The 24,051-nt window shown below is 38.4% G+C and overlaps 1 protein-coding gene and 1 pseudogene across 1 annotated transcript; one reads left to right on the top strand and one right to left on the bottom strand.

Moving 5' to 3' along the window:
- Window positions 1-203: 203 nt before the first annotated feature.
- On the top strand, window positions 204-2,261 carry LOC116256624 (hypothetical protein At1g04090-like; annotated as a pseudogene).
- A 3,683-nt stretch (window positions 2,262-5,944) lies between these two features.
- On the bottom strand, window positions 5,945-20,203 carry LOC116255736 (uncharacterized). Its single transcript, XM_031631686.2, has 20 exons — window positions 18,791-20,203; window positions 18,495-18,698; window positions 15,488-15,592; window positions 15,296-15,361; window positions 14,801-14,965; window positions 14,147-14,221; window positions 13,822-13,976; window positions 12,830-12,965; window positions 12,652-12,721; window positions 12,441-12,568; window positions 12,216-12,272; window positions 11,785-11,970; window positions 11,567-11,659; window positions 9,990-10,075; window positions 9,843-9,909; window positions 9,693-9,759; window positions 9,472-9,608; window positions 7,709-7,800; window positions 7,532-7,598; window positions 5,945-6,471 (listed from the first exon to the last, which is right to left on the bottom strand). Exons 1-20 carry the CDS (start codon window positions 20,012-20,014, stop codon window positions 6,307-6,309), a joined length of 3,345 nt encoding a protein of 1,114 aa, XP_031487546.1. The 5' UTR covers window positions 20,015-20,203; the 3' UTR covers window positions 5,945-6,306.
- Between the last annotated feature and the right edge of the window lie 3,848 nt (window positions 20,204-24,051).

Below are 24,051 nucleotides of genomic sequence, written 5' to 3'. Positions count from 1 at the left end.
TAATTTCTGGAAAGCTGGTGAGAAGTTGTAAAAATTAAATTAAGCACCGCCTGCACGTACGTGCATCCATTCTGCAAAACATGCTTCTTTCCCACGTAAGAAAAGAATTTCCAACTTCTAACTTCTAAGGGAAAAAAACTATTTGAAGAATTGGAAAATCCACAGAAATTTGTCATTAACATTTGATGCTCATGTTTGGAATTATGGAAGAAATAATTTCATCTCTGCAGCATGACTTCACCCTGCTTCTGAAGAGGAGTACTGATTATACCACCAATCCCTGTATGCTTGAAAATTAGTTTCATCCTCAAGTTTTTTTCTTTTTATTCCGATCGTTCACCTTACATAGAAAGGAAGAACTAACAGTCTTCCGAAAATTAAGGAGACAGTTTAACTCTCAGAATGTGATGGCTTTTAGGATAAACTTGTCTCGGAAATTTGTCATGTATAACCAAACGTGCACAGGAATGGTACAATCAATTAGTTTCTTAAAAGTTCTTTCATGTTTTCTTTTTCAAAATTTTCACGGTATGAACATTATCATTTGTCCAATTTTACACTGCCAAGTGATTTTATTTGTCCTACAAAATTTACTTATTCACTGGATTAGTCAGGCCTATCTATTTGCTTATTTTATATATTAATATCTCTCAATCATTTACTTATTTATATATGGTGTCCCTCAATCCTTTTTACCATGTATTTGAGGGGTCTAAAACTTTTTCAATTGGGGCACATCAACCAAAATTTCTGACCTGGCCACTAACTTCGAACAGTGTTTATTTCCGAGTTACTGTTGAAAACTAATGTATGATCTATAGGTACTGGATTTGCAACCGGAAGCATAAGCCTCGGAGAGCTAGAGGTGTGTCAAGTATCAACATTTACAAAAATATGGTCTTGCAATGAAGGTGGTGTGGACAATCTTGGCGCAAGTTTTTCCAAACCAGCCAGCATACCATCTGGATTTTTCATGCTCGGTTGCTACTGCCAACCGAACTCTAAACAGCCCTCCCGTTGGGTCCTCGCCGGAAAAGGCTCTCAAACTCTCCAAATTCCGGTAGACTTCTCCTTGGTATGGAGTAGTGAGTCTTTGAACATAAAGCAAGATGGTCATGGTTACTTCCGGCTGCCAATTCCTCCCCAAGGCTACAAGGCTGTGGGTTTTATAGTGACCACGCCGAAGAAGCCACCTCTTGATGAAATATCGTGTGTAAGGTCAGACCTTGTTGACGTTAGTACCCTAGGAGTAAGGGTGGGAACATTTTGTATACAAGTCAATGGTGAACCCAACTTGACCAATGTCGGCTGTTTGAAGAACATGAACCCTAATCCACTTTCCTACATGCCTAATCTCAGTCAAGTAGAGGCCATAATGGATGTGTATTCTCCATGGATCAACTTCCATCCTGATGAGGGCTGCCTACCTTCATCAGTGCCCTGGTTCTTCACCAATGGAGCTCTTCTCTACCAAAATGGCAGCTCAACACCATCCCCCATTGATCCAGCTGGGTCGCATGTCCCACAAGGTGGTTCCGAGAACGACTCGTACTGGATTGCTTTGCCGGTCGACGAAAACGATGCCGAACGAGACAAGAAGGGCAACCTGCAAAGTGTTGAGTGCTACTTCCACATCAAAGCCCATGCTGGGTGCCACTTTCACTGATGTTGCCATATGGATCTTTTACCCCTTAATGGTCCAGCTAGAGCCAAAGTGAAGCTAGTCAACATCTCTCTAGGCAAGATTGGGGAACATGTGGGAGACTGGGAGCATGTAACAATGAGAATTAGAAATTTCTCAGGGGAGCTACGCAGGTTTACCGTTCACAGCATTCTAAGGGCATTTGGGTTGGTGCAGAAGACCTAGAATTTGAAGGGAGGAACAAGGCCGTGGTCTACTCCTCTCTACATGGCCATGCATCATATCCAAGGGCAGGGCTTGTCCTTCAAGGGAAGAGCAAGTTGGGACTAGGGATACAGCAAAAGGGCCCAAGATAGACATTGTTGAAAGGTATGTTGTTGTTGCAGGTGAGAGCTTGGACTCGGTTGCCGAGCCACCATGGCTGAACTATGCAAAGCGCTGGGGACCCACCATTACTTATGACATAGCAGTGGAGCTAAAGAAAGTGAAGAGGATTCTCTCTGGGAAGCTTAATGATGCAGTGGAGAGTGTGATCAGAAAGCTCCCTGCAGAAGTTCCTGGGGAGTCCGGTCCCACAGGGCCAAAAATGAAGAGTAATTGGTTGGGGGATGAAGCTTGAAAGATAAGCAAAGCTTATTAATCAGACCTCATCTCCAGATTTGATGCTGGCAAGGCCCCAACTACCAGACTCGATGAACCTGCGAGTCCCAGGGGTTGTCATTAGAAAGGGTGGTCTGTTTGTTTTTTGGCTGACTCCTCTTCCTGTTCTATGGCTGAGAAGCATCCAGCAGCGCCACGCCGGTGTTTTCTCATAGGCTCCCCTGAAAAAAGCTCTTTCAAAGAAAGGCTCGCTGACTTTCTTTCTCAAGAGTAGAATGGTTAACGGGGCCAACTCGAACTTTTGCAGGAATGGAACTCACTTCCTATGGCGCGCCTCCAGGAAGCTTGGACTGGTCAGGACTCATTATTGAAAGATCAGGACTCTCTGGAAAGGTCAGGACTAATGAGAATTCTTGAGGAAAAGTCAGAACTCATTGTCATTATATGTCATTCAGACTGACCATCAACAATGAGTACTCACCATACCAAAACAGGTCAGGACTTTCTGGAAAGGTCAAGACTCATTATGGAACAGTCAGGATCCAAACAGGTCATCGGAACATCGACTCCACAGGCTGAGAGCGCGTGAAACTCATCACTACCTCGTGAGGGCATTGAGACCATAGCATGTTACACGAATATATGCTACTAGATTGATGGCCTCAGTGGACTTCTTGTGAATACAATTTCTTAAGGTTCTGAAGCATTATTGAAAACTGATACTTTCTTCGTTGCCAGTTCATAAGCATTGGTGGCTTTTGCACTGAATTAAAAGGAAAAATAAGATTACTCTGACAAACCACAAATTTATCAGCAAAACATTGCACAAAAGCAAACTCCTATTAGCTACAAAGACACACAACAGTATCTTTATGTGTGAACAATGATAGATAAACAAAACAAGAAAGTAATACGTAGGGCTAATACATATAAACCTCCAAAGTTACAACCAATCAACAAATTGAGGATTGAATAAAGCCTGTGTTACATATATGAAAAAAAAAAGAATACCAGCTGAAATAAGTAGCATTAGTCTACTGCCTACTATGGAGAACTACATGCATCAATATGAATGCTGAACTTAAAAGCATAAAGATGCTTCAGTTTAAAGGACACAAATTTGTCCATAATGCATAAAATACATCTGAATATAACTGAAATAGTAGAAGCCTCAAGTCCTGTTACCATCTAAGAGATTTGTAAGAAGTACAAATTCAGGCATCTATTCTTAAGGATGCAGGCAATCACACTAGTAATCATTTTTTCAAAATCCCACAAATTGATGAGCCGATGAAATGTACAATGGGATTTTATGTGAAGTAGTCTTGGTTTATGAATCTGGCATTTCTTGTAACACAATTGGTGGGAGGTTGTAGAATCATACTGATTGATAATTTGAAAATTACTGTATAGTCTGTATTTTTACTGATAAATGCAGTTTCGTCAAGCTGGAATTGTTGTAAGCCTCAGTTGTTTGTGAGTGCATTTTGAACCAAAAAATGGAGATATTGCAGGAACTGCAAAACACGATGCAGAGTTGGGCTTTGATGTCAGTTAGGTACAGTTTCATTCCTGCAGATTATTCAATCTCCTGCGGGGGGGTTTTATCCCGTGCATACTGACCTAGCTTCTATTATATAAAATAATAAAAACTAATTCAAAATAATTAAATAAATAATAAACTTTTAAAGAAAACTTTATTGACAACATATTTTTGGGCAACGGCATTTGCTGATACAGTATGATATTGTCAATATCGGCACTCATGATGCTGACATATACTCTTCAAAAATGGAAAATAAGATCTCTAAAAACCAGCACACGTGACTTCTATATTGGAGAATATGACTTGACAAGCATAAACGTCACGTATAACAGATAGACACATACTGTTCATGTGTGTGTGTGTGTATAACAAATATTAATATGAGAGCCTTATGAATATGTATATCGTTTATGCAACTATATACAAGTCTAAACAGGTTATGGCCTTACATGGTTAATGCAAGAAAACATCTACCAATTTAACATTAAACACGTGGTTGTGTGTCTATACAGCTGCATGTTTAATGTTAAATTAGATGATTTCATGTAAGGTGAAACCTGTTTAGACTTGTAATACAGCTGCATATACGTATATATAATTTTCAGGTCCAAATACTACATATTATGATGGCCCCTGAAGCCAATTTTCAGAACCATGTTGGATGCAGACTTTGATTTAAAAGCTTTTGCTGACATACATAAAGAAGTTGAGAAGCCATGCCATATTACACTGGCATATATAGCATTCACATACTGGCTAACAAAGCGATGAACATGGCAAAAGCGTTACCACATAGAAGTACATTAATAACTTCCATATACACAGCAAAAAGAACAGACAGTCGAATACTATGAAGCGAACAGGAAGCATTTTCAAAACCTCAAAACTTGTCACCATGGAAGCAAGATAATCTGTCTCGCTTTCGTATTACTGGTGATTCATGCAGGGGCGGAGGGAAGTGTGGTCCACGTGTGGGCAGTAGACCACACGGAACCCAATTTTTTTAAAATTTTGTATTAATATTTTGAGTAATTTTTTTCACTTAGATGTCGGTGCCCCTTCAAATCTAAAATGTTATATTTGGTGCCCCTTAGCCAGAATTTTCTGGCTCCGCCCCTGGATACATGGACTATTGGACAGCATAAGGAATCGCTTGAAATACATGTGCAGACATACCTTGGTGCTATATGAACTTCTCCTAAATCAGTATCCTAGTGAACTAGCTCTTCTTTCAAGAATATTCCATTTTCATCCTTATTGCTGTAATTCAGTTGTCTAAGACCCTTCGTTGGATTTACCATGAATCTTTTGACATATCAGTAAAAACCTACTACATCGAATCTATTTAACATCCACAAATAACGCCCTTTGGTGTTTGGAGGCTATGGACCAACATCAGCCTCCAGCTTTGTGGCACAATTTGTCGACATTCTTCCAAAGGAGTACGAAGATCAGTTTCGTGCAAGCACAGAGAAATCAACGTGGCAGAAGTCCACAAATCTGCAACAATTTAGGATCACTTGGATGGAACGAGGTCAAAGGGCCAAACGAGCCCTTCTCATGCATTGTGTTCTATGTGTGCTTTTAACTTTTCTGCTGAAAAATAAACCTGATCGAGCTTGAAACGTCACTGTCAATTAAACAGCTGGAGCCCCACTTCACTGTCGCTCCACCCTTGTGCCTGAGCTCATTTACTTGTTGGAATCCTCTTTCCGTCACCTTTATGTTTACGGTACAGGCATTTAGTTACTTGTGCGCCAAATACTTCTTCCCTCTGTGTTCGTGATACATATATGACCACCTTTGTTCCATGTGCATATCGCATCGTAACACAGTTTGATCCCATTGAAATGATCATAAAGAATTGCACAAGAGAATTTGAAAGACACCCAAACAAGTGTTTGTCATTCTAAATTTTCTACCTGATGACTAAGCAAGTGTTTAAGTACGGAATGGCCGCCTTAACTTCATGCTTGAAATGGTTGACGGCAACAGACTTGAGACCGACTGTTTAGATGGATTATGATGCGCAGTAAATTGAGGATGCACCCTTACCTTACAGCCTAGGCTCAGAAATGAACTTCCAAATCATGTTTATGATTTTGAATTTCAAATCTAAGCAAATACCAACCAAGCTTCCATTAGGAAGGGATATCTGAAGATAAAAACTCAATTCATATTTCACAAGGTTTATCAAAATCAAATGGACAAAGACAACCACCAAAACTGAGACAAGAATTGCCCAAATAGCATTGTTCTCCTACAGGCACGTCGCTCACCAACACTACCCAAAAACCGACCACATCTCCACTGCGCAACAGCGGAGAATAAAAATATGATATATCAATAATGTACACACCACTCATAGCACATTTCAACCTCGCACCACCTTCACACAGCACTTCGCGTTGCAGCCCATCCTCAATGGAAGTTGAGACATGGAAAAGAATTGGGAAACAACAAATACAGAATAAAACAAATCTTCAACCAGTTGAAGTCCGCACCCTGCCGGCATCAGCTACGATGACAGAATTGATTGCAAAGCAAGTTGCTGCTGAGGCTGCAACGAGGACCAAGTTGATGCAAGGGCAGATGGTGGCAGTGTCTGCTGAAGCTGCCTTAAAAGATTTATCATCCGGCTAGCAGTTTGCTCTGTCGCCAGATCCTTGCCCGCACACAATACCTATCAAAGCCAGCCCATCATTTACGTTAGTAAATTTAAGCAAATAACAATTAGCAAGCTTTGGTTTAAATCAACGGAAATGAAGCATTTTTTGAAACACGTTAGATATACACAACAACCCTGCTGTTAAGGATGAAATAGATTTACTGCCAACAATTAACTAGCTTTAGGAATAACCTAGACTAGGGAGTCCACTAATGGGTGCAGCACGCCATTCAATAGGTTCCTCTGCAGATACGGCTTTTTATCGCTGCATCACTCACCTGCATGTTGCGGAAGGGGTCCTTCCAGTGGACGGACAAGTCCAAGGCAGCCTTCCAGCAGCTGAAAGGGAGAGTTAACAAAAAAGGGACATGAACTGGTCTAATAAACGCACCTACATCCAGAAACCTACCCAATCAGTCAATGGTCACTGTATGATGGCCCAGCTGACTACGTAACTGTGGATAGCCAACTGGTCACTTACTAGATCAACTGGACACTAGATTGACAATAAAGTCTTCACCTACAACAGGGAAACAGTGTCAAGTCCTATTTTAGTTTTTTTTTTTTTTTAATCCAGTTTTATTTAATCTACAGTATACATAAGTCACAACCTCTTACAGTTTGTAGTTAATGTATTCCTCAAAGCCCTCTTAATTTCTTTTATACATAGAATCCTATATTTATCTGGTATATCCTTTCTTGGCATCACGTGCATAATAGCCACAAATATTGCGAGTTTCTGGTTAGCCTGACAAAAATATTGCAATACTAACTGGAAAAAAGTAAAAAACGAAAAAAATATGAAAAAATGCAATATTTTGAAGAACGTCAAAACAACTTTGCTGAAAAAGACCCAAGAAAAACCTCACCAATAAAAACCTGCGAATATTATTTGTGATTATGGTCCATACCAACCTAAAGGGCAATGCTTGGCTATAAAACAAACAAGATTCTGTTTTTAATAATCTTATGTGCTTCCAGTATAAAACTTAATTGGAACAGAAATCAGAAAGCAGTGGAAATATGGTCCCATCCATGACGAGAAGAAACTTGAAGTCATCTCATGCAAATTTACCTCCGCAAACACTGCAACAATCTTGGGAAGATATTGGTTGTTGGGCCCTAAAAGTTCAACATCAGACCTGCAAATAAGTAGTCAAGAATGAAGAACCACTTCAATAGCAAGACAAATATTGCAGTTCTTCAGAAATACATAGGAATTATAATGCAACAATAATGTTCTGTCTGTTACCTCTCAACCATCGAACAAAGTTGATCATGAACAAGTTTTGCTTCAATCAGGTCTCCCTTTATAGGTAAGCAGCTTAACCAGGCAGGGATTACCTGAAAAACAAGACAATGTTGATGCACCTCTAAAGCAACTGGATTAATGAACATTAGTGAATAAGGAATTTTCAAATCAGACTTCCTACACCATATCTACCTTTCCAAAACATGCTTTGACGTTGTTAGTATCATAGTCACAAAAAACTTTCTCGCATTTTAAACAGCGAGGTTTTCCTCAGATATAATACAGCGAGCTTGAAAAAACGGAAAAATACAGCACATTTTTAAAAATTTAAAAAAAAATAAGAAACAGGGGAAAATAAAATAAGAAACTAATAACACAAACATCAAAACATAAGTATATTTGCAACAAATAAAAATTAGAAAATGAGAAGAAAATAGTTTGGCAAATAAAGGTGAAAGAAAATGAATAAAATTAAAAAAAAAGAAAAAAAACGCAAAAAAAAGTGTTTTTAGAATTTAATCCATTTTAACAGTTACATACAATATAAAGCCATCTCGAGCACGTGAGAAAAATCTCACAAGCTTGATCGAAGTAAATTCCAGCAATGCATTAAGATGTTAGAAATTTTTGCAATTCAGACAACATCAGATCTCCTAATCTCATAAACCCATAATCAAATTCCTCCTTGGTATTGCATTCTTGGGCTTAACCTTGTCATCTTTCCATTTCTTTGCAGAGAAAATCATTCAAAGTCAAAAGTTCTATGAATAACAAAAGTAGCTTCATTCCATTCCTTACTGGTGGATGTTCAAGGTTCATTTTCACCACTGACTTGGCTGCAGCGTGTAGCAAATCACTAGAAGAAAAGAGTACTTCTAAATTCTAATATCATGCAGATAAAAGTACTACTGAGCAAGTTCTCAGCTTGTGGGAATATCTACAGCTATACTTGCAAAAACAAATAGGTGAAAGATGATCTGCTTGTTTACAATAAGATTCAAGCACAGTGAATAACAATGTGCAAAAAATCAAGTAGCACAGAGAGTCGGCCGTATTTCCATATTTTCCTTTCATAGGGTCTCTTCCCAGGTACAGACCCATCTCCATAGGTAAAGTGATGCCAGGCAACGTGCACCCAATCATTTGACTTTTATTCTGGATAAAATGAAAGAAGAAAACTCAAAACGAAAGTAGTTGGCAGTTTTATCATGTACTTGAAAGGTGCAGAATCAGCTGAACATCTTTTATGCTCCTACAAGGTTGTTGATATTGAAAGCCAATGCATGATGTGAATCATGAGCAGGGGACTCATTTTTCTGACCAGCCATTGAGATGAGATTTTGGTTGTTGACAATATGGTGGATTGTATAGTGTTGAAATAGCAGATCTGTTTTCACTTTTCTGCTTAAGTTTCAAATGTTTAGTACTCCAAAATGCTTGTTGTATTTTACACTGCTTGATGTTCAAGTGCTAGAAGAACGTGGCTCAATATCGATCTCCATAAATTGATGCAACTGATTCGATTCAAGCTTGTACAAGCACCTTATCTGACCTCCATGACTATCACCCATAACAAAACTGCTTTTTCCCAACAAAAGAACAACATTCTAGGTCATGTTAGCATCATATATAAATTAGCATATTCAAATGACCAAAAGGTGATATCCACCGTGAGTGACTGAGAGTGTGTGTGTGTGTGTTTGTGTGTTTTCGTGTGTGAGAGAGAGAGCGAAAGAGAGAGAGAGAGAGAGAGAGAGAGAGACCTGGGAGGCATCTATACTATCTCGGTGGAATTGGCATATTTTCCCCAAAGCTGAAACAGCATTATCATAAGCCATTACATTGTCTGAGAGAAGTGCATCCGGCTGCCTTATTACAACATTTAATCTTGACAGGGCCTCTGCAAAGCATAAAGGATGAAACTATAAACTTCAAAAACAACTCTGCTCATGAGATAACACAATCAAACGCTACAAGACAATACCTCCAACCAAAGACTTAAATTTTGCCCCACCAAATTCTGCACACACACCAATCCCATAAACCGCAGCCTGGAAAAATAAACTAATATAAGATGAAGAATAACATCAAATGTGTAAACTATTCATGAAGCTAGAAAAGTTTATGTAATAACCTGTCTAACATCTGGATTTTGATCATTGCATGCTTCTAATAAAAATGGAAGGAAAGTATCGTAATACCTGCACAAGCAACTGCAGTAAGCATGGTGAAATGGAAAGCTGGAAAGACTAATACAGATTAGCAGAAAGATAAGACTGACTTAATTGCAGCCTCACGGCATTGTTCTGCAACATCATCAAATATGCAAATAGCAATCCTCCTTTCCTCAGCAGTTTTGTCTTTGCCCTGTATAAACAACGACAGATCTACTTTTACTGCCTCACTGAGACATGCACAATCCCCATTTCACAGACACTCACATATACTAAAGACACATCACATATCTGTGCATGCACCAAAAACACAAACAACGGCGGAGACATGTGTGGAAATGTTTCTTTTATTTGCATGTTGGTAGACCCCAAACACTAGAATACTTATAGACAACCTGCCCCTCAGGCATTTACTTATTTATATATGGTACCCTTCGATCATTTTGATATACATTTGACGGGTCCAATGATTTTTGAATTAGTGCCCCTCAGCCAAAAATGTTTTAGCTCCATCACTGGACACAAACATAAAATTCACATTGTTAATCTGAGTAATTCAAGCAAGCGGAGAACAAAATGCCCCTCAGCCAAAAATGTTTTAGCTCCATCACTGGACACAAACATAAAATTCACATTGTTAATCTGAGTAATTCAAGCAAACCGAGAACAAAATCCCACAATCATAATGACGTCACCAAGTCTCTTCTTCCTGATTCTCCTATTCTCTGTGAGTTGTATGTAGGCTTCTAGCGTATCTGGTATGCATCAGCTTCCTTTTTAGCTACCTATCTTAGTTATGCCAGTTTATCTTTCTCTCAGAAAGATACAGAAAACATGATCAATAAAAGAAAACTACCCAAATCAATGCATGACACCTGAAAGTACAAGAAAGAAAAATCCTTGATTAGAAAAAAGTACAGAAGGATAGTAGTTTTTGAAGTCATTAGAAGTACGACATGTTGATATGATAGAATGCCAAAGTCTCGGTATTTAAAGGGGCAATTAAAAGTGTGCCTGGTGGCCTGGTGGGTGCCTACTAGGAACTAGGCATTATTAACCTAGATGATTAGGTTGGGAAATCTGGGGCTTTCAAGTAAAAACTATTATCTTCTAAATTTGATCTCCAAAAAATTAATTTTTATCTTTATTTTATCTTCTGGTATAGCTAATGACATAAAGCTTTTTTCAAAACTCTCACTTTGTCCCTTTTCCTTTTTCTCCTCCTCTTTATTTTTTTTGTTGAATAGGACTTGGCCAGGGCTCCATATGATGCCTTATGCCTGAGCGGGACTAGTCCTTTTATGTACATATGTGGAAATGAAATACTGTTCGGTGGGACAGAAAAGTCTTAATTCACCGATCCACAGCTATTAAGAATTTAAGAGGCTTATACAGGACTATTTTAATTTTTAAGGTCAACACTCTTGCATGAGTGTAGGCACTGACAAGTAAGAAGACAACATATATCACACAAATTTGCATATTAGTTAATGACGTATGGATTAAAGCAATGAATCTATTGCGGCTAAAACCATCAGTCTGCAGAGAAGCATTTCTAATTGTTTAGGATAAAAGCTTTGCATATGAAAAATATACATGTTCAATTTTCATGTATTTTCAATTTTCATGTATCTAACAAAAATAAGTAAAAACATAAAAATAGCCTTTATGCTAGATAACTTACCCACATAGGAGTTATGTACGAAGCAAGCTCATCAAAGTAAGGTAAAAAGGATGCCTTGAATATTTTGATCAAGGTACCCAAGCAATCACCAACCTGAAATTAAAAGCAATTAAAAAAATCTTAAATTATGAATTGTTTAGCATTTATGTCATAAGGAGTGCAGAAACATGGTACATGTTTCCCCAAAAAAAAAACTGTGAAGCAACGGGATTCCCTACTTGGTCAAAGACTTCTTCTTCCTGTTCATTTTCTTCCCTGAGCAACTCCCCTTCCTCAGCATCAAAATCTTCAGCTTTGGTCCTTTCTGCCCTCTCCCTTTTCCTTGCCGTGCTAGCAGTAATCACCTGCTTCAGCTCATCAACAATACTTCTCACCTGACCTTGGTCCAAAAGTACTCCAGAGATCTACATAAGAAAAAAAGGGGGGATCAGAAGATGGTGATTTCCGGATTCTTGGCAGCATCAAAAGAACCACAAAAGGCAATTGCACAACTTGTGCAATTGCATCTTGAGCCCTTCATTGTAAAAACTAAGGCATTTTTAATGGAAAATTCTTTCTAGTAACGCCAAACCATAAAGAATAACCATCATTGATTCATTAACTGTCGTACCTACACAAAGCCACACTTTAGTAAGAGTCTAAGACTAACCTGCATGCATTCGTTCAAAGCATCCAACATGCTAGCACAAATCTCTGTCTCTGGCTCCTGCGAACAGCAGACATATAACTATCAACTTTCTAGAAATAAAGTAAAATTGCCTTATAACTATCAAGTATCAATATCATTCTAAATTTATAAAAGACATGTAACTCGAATCCAAGATAAAATATTGAAAAAGGCAAATGCTTAAGTTCATGTATGTTTTTCTCCAACCTTATGTAATGCTTCAACTAGTGCAGGAATTATATAATCGGATAACTGTTTGACATAGGATTCATCACGGCCTTGTGCTAAGCCCTTCTCTACTGCTAACTTAGCTGAACGCAATAGCTCCGGCATTGCTATAAATGGACAAAAGAAAAGTTACAATAAAACAAAGGCAGCCAAAAAGAACGAACACAGGCAAAAGGCATGTAAAAGTTACCTGATACAGCAGCCTTTCGTACCTCTTCATGGAAATAAAATTTAAGCAGAGGAACCAGCGTTGGAGCGACCTGAAAAGTGTAGGTTCGACAAAAACATGATAAGTGATAACCTTTGTATAATTAATTTCACAAGAACATTTCAGACTCTCAGAGTGTATTTAACAGGCAGTAGAGTACCTGATCAATCCAGGGGTAGAACCCTTCCTTCAGTTCATCAGCATAACAGCAAAGCATATTGCAGGCTGTCGCTTTCTCCTCCAGAACACTTGTTTTGATTCCAATTCTTTTATCACCAAGAGTAATGGTCTCAATGCTGCACAGATGCAGGGATTATAAGGTAATTATAATACTGCTAAACATGAAAACTACTGATTTGATTTTACTTGTTTCAAAATTTAAGATAAAGAAGAACAAAACTGAAAGGTAAAGCTAACCATTGCCTACACAGAAAAGGCAACCCACTTAAGAAACCTCATTTTCACCATAGAATTTATTCCATGATACTTATACGAGAAAAGTATAAGAGAAGGTAGGAGAAAGAGAGCCATGCACTTTTTTTGGAGAAAGTGATTTTCTTTGTTTGTTTACTCTTAAGAACTATCCTCAGGTAAAGGAAAGAATCAAGAAATGTCATGCAATATCCTAATTACCTACATGCTATGTAATTTTGGTGCCAGCAGGTAAAGCACAATCACACCTTTTGTACAGACTGCTACCGCTTAAAGCAAAGTTTTTGTGTTTTCATTCCTTGGGAAAAATAGATGTTTTTCTCCTGGTTGTACAATGTATACACAAGGTTGTTGCTCAACCATATAAAGTTCATCTAGTATCACAGCCAAAAAACCTACACTAGTTCACAGAAAACTCATTGGCAAACAACATAAGACACATCTACAACATAATATATGCAACAATATTAACCATACAGAAAACAGCAGAGGAAAAATAACTTATGAATGATTTTCTATGATCAAGGAACATGCATTTGTTTGTGTTTGGCAAAATAACATGAAGCCTAGTACTATAAATCCTATGGAAATTGTTAACCCCTGCCTGCAGGCTGCAACAACGAAAATAGGGGAACATAGTTCTCCATACTTGAAAACTTGCATCTTCCAAACAGTAAAATTGAAATTTCCCAGTAAATAATGACTAAAAAAAGAACTTGCCTCTCATCATCGGTCTCATCAATATCCTCGTCAGAATCAGCAGAAGTGATGGTAACATCAGGCTTCAGCTGGGCAGAGTGAAGAAGTGGAGGCATCACAACACTCATATATGGTAAGAAATCTTGTCCAAGGCACTTACACAGCCTGGCCCATGCCTGCAGTGTTCATTCCAAAGTTTTTCATTGTCATCAAGGGCAATTTCTTGCATACACAAAAGCTGTGTTTTGGATAATGGCATAGCAGTAATAGTAGTAGAGAGTTAAAGCCATGTAATGTGTAGGCTATTCGAGAAACATATAGAGATTCCAAGAAGTAGATTTCATACTTGCAGCATATAGCTTATTGTTGGGTCATCTGACTCCATTTGTGACCCTTGAAGTGACATTAGAACTTCCATAACCTAGAACACAAAACAAAGACAGAACACATTAGAATTGACTTTGCAAACAGGAGAGGGAAAAGGGCATACAGATGATCTCTCTTTCATCATTATTGTCATTATGCATTGCTCCAGCAACATGCAGTTTCCACTTCCAAACAATATCTTTTTACGTTCTTTTTTCTGGATCAGTCAGGCACACACATAGTAACATAGACAAGTAAATGTGCCTGTACATAAATAAGAGCCTAATGAATGAAATATCTTTTTACATTTGTTTTTCTGGATCAGTCAAGCACACACATAGTGACACAGACAAGTAAATGTGCTTGTACATAAATAAGAGACTAATGCATGAAAGTATACTAATGCTTGTTGCATTGCACAGAGAGACTGTGATACCTGAATATTACTATCAGGCAAATCTAGGTTCTCCAGGCCATAAAACCAGCTAACAATGAATCAACTTATTGGAAAAATAAGAATACATGTTTATTCAGGTATAAGTCTTTCCACATTAACTCTGAGACCAAAAAACATGCATGGAACAAGCAAATGTCAAATGAATTTTAGTTTTCAGTTATAGTAACAATTTCTTGCCTGCTTAGCATCATCCCTGAATCTCTCTTTGCCAACAGCCATCCCAACCAGACTAATGCATTCCATAGATTTTGCACGAAGCATCCGGTTAGACTTGTCAGTAGCATTAATGAGAATAGCCTTAAGATAAGGCATAACAGCTTCGTAGTACTTCTGGAAGTGTTCCTGTACAAAATCAAGAATTACACATGAAAGACAGCAACAATCATATATCAAGAAGCCATAACGAATCATAGACCAAAATATTGTGCTTTTATGGCAAAACAGTATAAGATAATTTTAATGTCAAAATCTCACGATATTCTTAAAATGTGGCAAAAACTATTATATGCAATATGTTCCATTAAAAGCCATTTTTAATGTTTTTTAAGGTATGTTTTCATATATTTTTTTTTTTTTTATTCCTAAGAATTTCTAAGATTTTTCAAAGAGAAACAACATTGCCGATAGAACCCAAGAACTATATTTCTGACTATGCGCTGAACATGAAATTACCTGTGAAGAATCTGCAACTGAAGCTAGTGCTGTTAATGCACCCTCTTGAACCATTTGCTTCCCATTCTGGATTCATACATCAAAAGAACAAAAAAAAACTGAAGCCACACATTTGCAGCATGCAGGAAGACAGAAACTGCAGCTAATCAAACAGCACATAAAGAAACACTGAAATGAGACATGATAAATTACCTGGAGAAGAACAAGCAATTTGCTAACAATGCCATCCATGTACGGTGTTAAAATTTCAGGTGTGCAGTTCTCACTGAAGTTAAGAACAGCAGAGGCAGCATGAGCCTGCAAGACAAGAAGCAGGGATAAAAGGATAAACATGTGATCGATCTAATTCCGTCTCCAACGTCACATAGATCTATAAGTACAAATATGCTCACTCCAAGGATCTAGGCTGTGGTCTTGATCACACAATACCAAATTTCAGGTATGCAATTTTACATGTAGAGATATAATGCTTACATATAGTCATATACAACAAATTTGGCTTCAGCATTTAGATGAGACTCCAGCAGGAAACAGTTGAAAATGAGTCTAAACTCTAACCATCAACCTTTTGGCAGGATTCAAACCTCAAACCACAACACACAAGTTGATGTCAGAGTACGCTTTACATCTGTTTTTCTCAGAGGATAAAGAAGATCCAAGGTGCCCATATTTCAAGCCAATTTCGCAATACATAGGTCAGGAACACTTGGGGCCTCAAACATTATTGTAACCATAATTTATTAGTGAACTATTCCCTTCTAACAAATAGAAGTTTATCATGTCTGACTAGATATAGGAAATGGAAACAAATGAGTTATGTCACAAGGATTCGGCTAACAGGCCGCCACACCCGCACCAAAGTAGGTGTTGGTGTGGATGCACTGACGGGTGTAGCCCGACACAGCACTGGACGCGATCAACGCTTGCCCAATGGGATCTGCCGCATCTGTTGTAAAAGATGGCGCAACGCAAGCACACCCGACTCAGGTCAACGATGAGTCGGGTGTGTCAAGACACGCGGAGGACAAATATGACCTCTTTTTAATGATTTTTTTTTTAATTTGAACATCATAAACCCTTGTCGAACAAGGGTTTTATTCTCTTGTATTAGGGCGTCGTTGAAGCCCTTCAGCTGCCCAACGGCCGAAGAAGACTGTTGCTGTTGTGCTTCATTAATCATGAAAAGCTCGTTTCCAACGGCCGATGAAGATTCTTGGCCAATCATGGTTCTCTCTGGCGAATCGTCTTCTTTCCAAGGTTCTCAAACTCGCCGGCAAACACTAGCTCACCGGCACTCGTTCCTCTTTGGTTGATGTTCAGATACCTACCTGACTGGTCCAGTCCCTCTACGCCACAGGGCATCCTCAACATCTGCCTGGTTCAAGTAGGTCCACTCAACTCCCTCATCAACCAATGCCCTTCACAGTATATTTCCACCGGATTTCACGCTGTTTTCCAGCCAACCTATTGGTTAGACGACAGGTTTCCCATCCCCACGCCCCAACTAAACATTCCCAACATTCAATTAAAAAGCCCCTTGCTGATTTACCCATTTTCCCAAATTACTGTTGATTTCCTCTTTTGATCATTCAAGCGACTCCAGCGATTTTTTTGTTTTTCTGTTGTCATCAACTCATGGTATGATATTCTACATTTCTGTTTCTATCCTTCTGTTTGTAGCATTTTTTTATTTTTGTTCATAAGCATGTTAGCAACAGATTTTCCTCTTGTTGTGCCTTGCTGATTTTTTATTTTTGTTTCTATCTTCCTGTTCTTTTATTTGTATATTTTTTATGTTGGAATCTTACATTTTGTTCGTGAGCTTGGTTGGGATTCTTACATGTCTTTCTGTTCTTTGATTTGTATCTTTTTTTGCAATTGTTGAATGATTGAATCAGTTGATGGAACAATCCTTAAAACTCTAACGATCTAATCCTTGTTAATTCGTAGTGGTTATTTGTTAATTTTTATTTAAATTTTGCTGATATATATACCGCATCCCGCACCCGCACCCATATGACATCACAAGTGAGCACAATTCTCATTGCAAGGGCGTTTAATAAAAAAATTACAAGCAAAAAAGTATATCAGCAATTACATAGGTATCAGACCGTTGGTTACAGATTCACAATACAAAAGTATAATTTTATTTAATAAAAATGATAAACATAAAAGGCTTCAGATATATCCATAGTTGACAAAAGCCGCATTGCAATAACATATGTATAAACTGCTATTAGAACAATTTGTTATTCCAAAAACCTCACATTAACAACATCACACTTGAAACATATACCTTCAAACAAGAAAACCTGGTACTTCAAAGAAGTCCGTTACCAATTGTTTATGAGAAAACAATTGATGATTAATTATTTTTCTCATTGAATTTCCACCTATATGAACTTAAACTCTTCAAACTGATTGCCAAGAAAGCAACCAGATTTGGATACAATTAGACAAGGGGTTAAGGAAGGCTCTATGGATCTTTTCTTCTTCAATTTGCCCCTAAAACATTAAAAAGTATCATTCATACAGATAGGTGTCATATAATGTAGTAGGCAACACAACAGAGACAGGGAACTCAATGGACTCAAACAATTAAGACTGAATCTGGTACAAGAAAAAGAAGAAATCCACGCAATCCGAGCATTAATGACAGAAATATGAAAAGTACATTTCTTTTTATCTCTGACGCTGAATCATTTCCTTCTACTGAGTGAAAAGAAGCTAGATCAATAGGAAGGAAATAATGATCAAGCTTTTACATCTTACAAAAAGAATGGGCCATAGATTAAGAATCGGTAGAAAGGTTTTGCTCTCAGAATTTTTCCATCTTGCAACTCCCACATTACAAAGGACAGCCATCCTGTTAAACAAAACAAGAGACTAATTCCAACCTTGAGCATGATTCACAGCTCCCAATGCCCATAGCGATCAAAGCTATCAACTTTCACTTCTCGATAGAACCAATCAATCTATTGTTACCAATCTTATCAGCAATATAATAGATGATGGAACCGGGGAAAAAAATCATTTAAGAACATCACGAACTGACGTGCATTCTGGAACCCAGAGAAATCAAATTTGCTATATTAGACATCCATAAAAGATTGCCGGACAGCATAAAGGTTGGCTGATGATTGGTGCAACTCCCCTCTCATTTCTCCATAGACAAGAAATTGGGAAATGTACAACAAACCTGTACTCTCGGGTTCTGGAAGTCATCCATGGCTGATGCCAATGCAGGGAGCACACGTTGGTGATACTGAGTTTGCAAATCTGGACCTAAATCAGTGGACAGCTGGCCAATGGCATTGATCGCTGCCCATCTCACTCTAGGGTGAGGATCCTGAAACGAATTCAAAACCATGGAAACCACTTGCTCCAAGTTCTTTATCATCACCTGTAATCAACTCGAAATGTATTACCAAGTTAGTCCTATAAATCAATTTCATTTGTTTCAGAGAAAGAATTATATTAAAGGAACAAGAATACCTTCGAACATCCTTCGGCTATTTGTGCAAGGGTGATCAGGGCAGCGTGGTGCTTTTGCCATTCGGGAGCCGCCAAGTAAGCGGAAAGAATCTCAGAAGCAACAGGAACGATGGTATTTCCACCCAAAGAAATAGCCAGCCTATCCAAACACTCCTGTCCCACGCTGTAGTTGCTCGATTCACCAGCATCCTCTTCCTCCGAATCAGCAGTGTGCCAAGCAGGATCATCTTCAATGTCAAGCAGCATTTTCATGAGGATTGCAAACAGCCTACCAATAAACTGAGGCAGTTTCCTCATCATCCCAGGAGCCCTCTCCCTCGCCTCAGCAAGAGTGATAATGAACTCGATAGCAAGGTGCCGGGTTCCGTCCTCCAACTGATCGGCCTCTGCAATCTGGAGCATGCTACCCACGATGTCCACCAGTTGCCGGCGAAGAAACTTCGGTTCAGTTCCGGCCAATTCAACGAACATCTCGAGTGCCTCCTGGGCAGTAGCCTCCTCCCCGCGGTTGAGGGCCTCCGTGAGAGTCTGCATCATGGGGGGGAGGAGGTCCTGGAAACAATCGCGATCAGAGGGAGACTCGATCGTCTGGATGAAATTGATGGTGGCGCTGAGGGCGGCAATCCGGACTTCACTCGGCGCGGATGGGGCGAGGCACTGATGGAAAACGGAGTGGAGGGTGCTGAGGTGAGGGAGGAGGATGTCGCCGATGTACTGAGAGAGCTGAGCGAACATGAGCAGGGCGCTCTCCTTGAGACGAGGGGAATCGGAGGTGACGCACTGGAACATGAAGGGGAGGAGCTCGGGCCACTGCCCCTCGGGGACGATGCTGGAAGCGAGCTCCGCGATAGTGTCACACAGCTTCTTGAGAATGGTCTTGGTGTCCTCACGCTGGAGACAGGCGAGGAGGGAGGACTTGATGTTGGCCTGAGTCTGGGCGGAAAGGGATGGCCAGATGAAGGAATCGTCGCGGGTGATCTGCTTCCGGAGGAGGATTGCTGCCATCGCCCGGAGCTCTGGCTGCGGCGACGACTGAAGGAGGACGACAAGCTTGAGGGCGAGGGCGTCGGGATGGTTCGATTTACAGAGGTTGAATAGGGCCTCTGCCTGGGATCGCTGGTCGTTGGAGGTCGCCATGAGGTGGGCGATTAGGGTTTCGAAGGGCGCGGGGTCGGGACCGAGGATGGCAGCAAGCTGCGCGGCCTGCATCTCCGACGGATTCATCTCCGCTTAGGGTTTTTCGACGATCCGATCGAGCTCTCCTCCCTCGAAGGGGTCGGGGTTGCGGTGGCGGCGGTGGCAGTGGCGTGGCGGAAGGAAGGTAGGAGCGGATGGAATTACAGAGGAAGGGAGATGGCCGTGTGAAGAAGGGGAGGGAGGGGACGAGGGAGGAGAGGGTTTTTGCGCCTCCCTTTGTCTTCCAATTTATAGGTCTTCTCTCTATAGAGTCTCCGCAGAAGAGAGGAAGGGTTGATTCGATTCCTTTGAATTTTTGCCTTTCACACGGTGAAAATGGAAGAAGAGGTGGTAAAAAAAACTTTTTCTTTTTTTTTTTTACCTATAACGGACTCCACTGGACATCTTCGATTTCCGTTTTTAACTTTTTAATCCTTCCTCTTTTCTTCCTTTGCTTTATAACTTTTTATTTTTTAATTTACGCCGAGTGAATCGGCCTTTTGTTTTTGAATCGGATCATTTCTTAAAGAAGCGCAACAATCGAAATGGTTGAATCGGAGACGCTTGAAAAACTACATTTTCAAATTAAAAAAATAAAGTTCGAATAAACCGCAAATGCTGTAATAATAATAATAAATAAATAAAATTTAACCATCGGGTCAAAAGAACCGAACGATTCGGCTCTTTTTTACATCGATTCAGCCCAAAAATAGAACTGTTTTTTTCTCTTTTTTTTTGGCAATGCTGGTGGATTCGCTTGTTACGATTCCGAAAAACAAGATTCAGTATTTTCTCTAAATTTCTTGATATAGGCTTCAAGCTTTTCTCCACAACTGCCACAAGAAAACGTGAGAGCAAGTTGGTTTGCCTAGTTTCAGAAAATGCTCGTGCCGTCCTCTGAATTTGAAATGAAATTTGCTCGTTATGGTAGTTACCATGACGGTGAATTTGATGCTAAATGCGAATGCAACCAAGCAAATGTTATAAAATTTATTAAAAAAGATACAAACAATTCGGCTGGTAGATTTTGGGGTTGTGCCTCATTAATTAAAGTAGCTTGAAAGAGACATAGTATAATTAGTTAGATTAGGGTTGTATAAAAGAGTAGGTCTTTAATATGATTCTCTTAAAAGTGATGTCGATGCATGTTAAACAATGGAGTGTGGTACCCAAATTGAAGAGTGTATATGTCATAATTGACATTAATGCTTCACCTTTGAGTAGGTTGGTAAGCTCTTACTCACCTTATTAAAATAAATATAAGATAGAAATCAAACCAATATAGCATTATATTTGAGTGTATTGACAAATTGGTGGAAAATGCCTTGATAAAGTTAAATAGTAATCTCTGAGAACTAATTTTCTAATTATTTTTTATAGCTTGTTCATACGTGATAAAGTTAAATAGTAATCTTTGAGAACTAATTTTCTAATTATTTTTTATAGCTTGTTCATACGTTTCGTTGGTAGATCCAAAACACATTTTGCTTTTGCATTTCTTTTTTTTTGAATAAAATGGAAATCAATGGAAACTGCTTTGGTCGAAGCGACATTTTCAAAATGGCATTAATAACTTTTAAAAACTGATTAAAAATTTAGGTTGTACAAAAAGGACATTTTTGTAACATGCCGTCCAAACACAGCCCAAAAAACATACAATAAAAGATGAAAACTTATGGAAACATCACTTCTAACAAATAAACTTATGACAAACAGAATCTCGAGTTTCAAATGTTTGCATTTAACTGCTTAGGTTAACAAGTTTATTTTTGCACCGTTGATTGCGGAAGATGAGGTTTGATTACTAAGTATTTTCTCCAATGGTGTGAAACAGCAAGGACTCAACATGAATAGATGGTTGGCCATTGCAGACTGCTAATGCCGAAGGCGATCGAGGCCGTTGTCTGCAATACCATCACAATACCAAAAACAAAATTGAAGAAAATTTCTATTGAAACCCAAATTTTGGAATTATGTTAACGCTATCCATGTCCAATATTATTATACCTCCCATTCAAGGTCATGTAATATAAGAGAAAAAATGTGCCGAATGGCTGGAAATTAATTTTTTTTTGAATGTCATAAAAATATTAACGATAGTCTATCATGCAACAGTTAATTGTGTTTTAGAATGAACCACTCACCTTTAAAAAAATATATGTCATAATGCTACAGCTTTTTATATTTTTTAACCATCTCTGAACACATTGCTGTAAGTGTATACAGTGAACGAATGATGAATTTGACTATCTACAATAACTCAACTACTTAAAAGAAAAACAAAGAAAAAAATTTAAAAACTAATGTTAGATGATGAAAATGGCCATTAATTTTTCTCCTCATACTTTTTTTAACCGTCCGTGTGACTTTGAAAATCCTGTTACTATTTTTCATATAAGTAAATAATAACTTTGGGTTTTCAAAATTACCCATCCATCTAACCAAGGTTATTTATCTGAAGCAAATGGATAGTAAAGAAAAAAAATGAATAGTAAAGAAAAAAAAGAAAGACAAATGTACAAACTAATAGTAAATAACAAAATTCTCCCTCACATTTTCTTAATTGTCTTACTAGTAACGGTTTATCATGTTATATTAGATGTCCTTGGCTTGGTTAGGTGACTTTAAGTGATTATAAAAAAACCAAAGTAATCATTTAATTATATATATATATATATATATATAATAAAATATCATTACTTTTTTTTAACCATTCATCATGTTGGATTAAACTGTGTCATTTAAAAAACCAAATCAATTAAAAAAACCATAGTCACCGTATAATAAAATAACATTACTTTTTTTTTTAACCATTCATCATGTTTGATTAAACTGTGTCATTTAAAAAACCAAATCAATTAAAAAAACCATAGTCACCGTTTTCATATATATATATATATATATATATATATAGCCAGCCGCGGTCCATCAACCCTAATTAATGGCAAATAGACAGTTTTCTTTAAAAAATTAATCCTTGCCGTCACTTGCAAGCGTGCTTTTTGTGAAGTAGTTTTACCAAATCCAAGCGGTGAAACGAAGAAAGTGGAAACAAGAGCCTCTTTTTGTTATATATTCTCATTTCTTGACGAAAGAGATGCCTTGCTCTAATTATTATTGTTGGCGATTTTGAGTTAGTAAGGGGCGATCAGAAAGTTGGGACCCTTATCTGGCACTGCAAGTAAAAGTATGACCTCACATTGAAAAAGTGGAAAAGCAAAAGGAGAAAAATCCTTATCGGAAAGGTAAAACCGTAAAAGCTATAAAAGGTTATATGCTTCGGCAAAAATTCCGTTCTTTTCATACTTCTAATCTTTTTATTTTCTTTTTCCTTTTTTCTGTTGATGGATAATGTTTGGACCGCAGTGAGAATAATTTGGAGGGAAGGAAAACCGTCTCTTACGACTCAACAACACGTGACGTCGAGTTAGATTCGATAAGCATAGGGGCGTCCAACGGATATTCTGGTTCAGTGCTATTAGAATCGGTTTGTCCACCGAATCGAAAATGCTGATTCACCGACTCAAACGAGTCCCTCTTAAATAGGCAAAAAATTTATTAAAATAAAATTTTAGCAAAAACGATGGAAAAATGTATTAAAAGAAATTATCAGGAAATTAGTTCATATTTGACATGTGGCGCTCTTAAACGAAGAAAAGAATTACCTTACCGCGGATTTGGTTTGAATCGCCCACTTCTCTTTAAGAATCTGCACAAACGAATATTCTTGGATACATGCGGATGCGAGTTTTTCTTAAATCTCTTTAATTTAATTAAACAAGCATCAATTTAGTAATGCCTACTTAGCGATTTAATGGATAAGTTGTTTTGCATTGTGGACGCAAATGGGTTAGATTTTGAGAGAAGGCTTGATTTGTCTCTTTAAGTTTGCAACTGATCCAGGTGGAAGGGGATGACGGACTTCCCACCATAATTAAGATTGGGTGAGTAGGAGGAGTATTTTATTTTAAAGCCCAATGAAATAACTCAAACCCTATCTCATTTAGGGTACCAAGTTTGCTTTAGGTGTCTTGGGGGTAATGCTCATAATATGGTTCAACTTGCATGTACTTACCGACCCTCGA

This window comes from Nymphaea colorata, chromosome 6 (genome assembly GCF_008831285.2).
Source record: "Nymphaea colorata isolate Beijing-Zhang1983 chromosome 6, ASM883128v2, whole genome shotgun sequence".
Taxonomy (NCBI): domain Eukaryota; kingdom Viridiplantae; phylum Streptophyta; class Magnoliopsida; order Nymphaeales; family Nymphaeaceae; genus Nymphaea; species Nymphaea colorata.
The sequence above is the reverse complement of the archived record's forward strand: the minus strand, read 5'-3'. Positions and strand labels throughout refer to the sequence as shown.

Bases quoted from the DNA above. Each gene is read 5' to 3' on its own strand.
- LOC116255736 (XM_031631686.2), bottom strand. From the start codon at position 20,014: ATGAATCCGTCGGAGATGCAGGCCGCGCAGCTTGCTGCCATCCTCGGT. The intron at 13,977-14,146 runs GTATGAAATCTA...TGAACACTGCAG, and splicing joins CAATAAGCTATATGCTGCAA to GCATGGGCCAGGCTGTGTAA. The intron at 12,273-12,440 runs GTTGGAGAAAAA...TGCTGTTCGCAG, and splicing joins TAGTTGAAGCATTACATAAG to GAGCCAGAGACAGAGATTTG.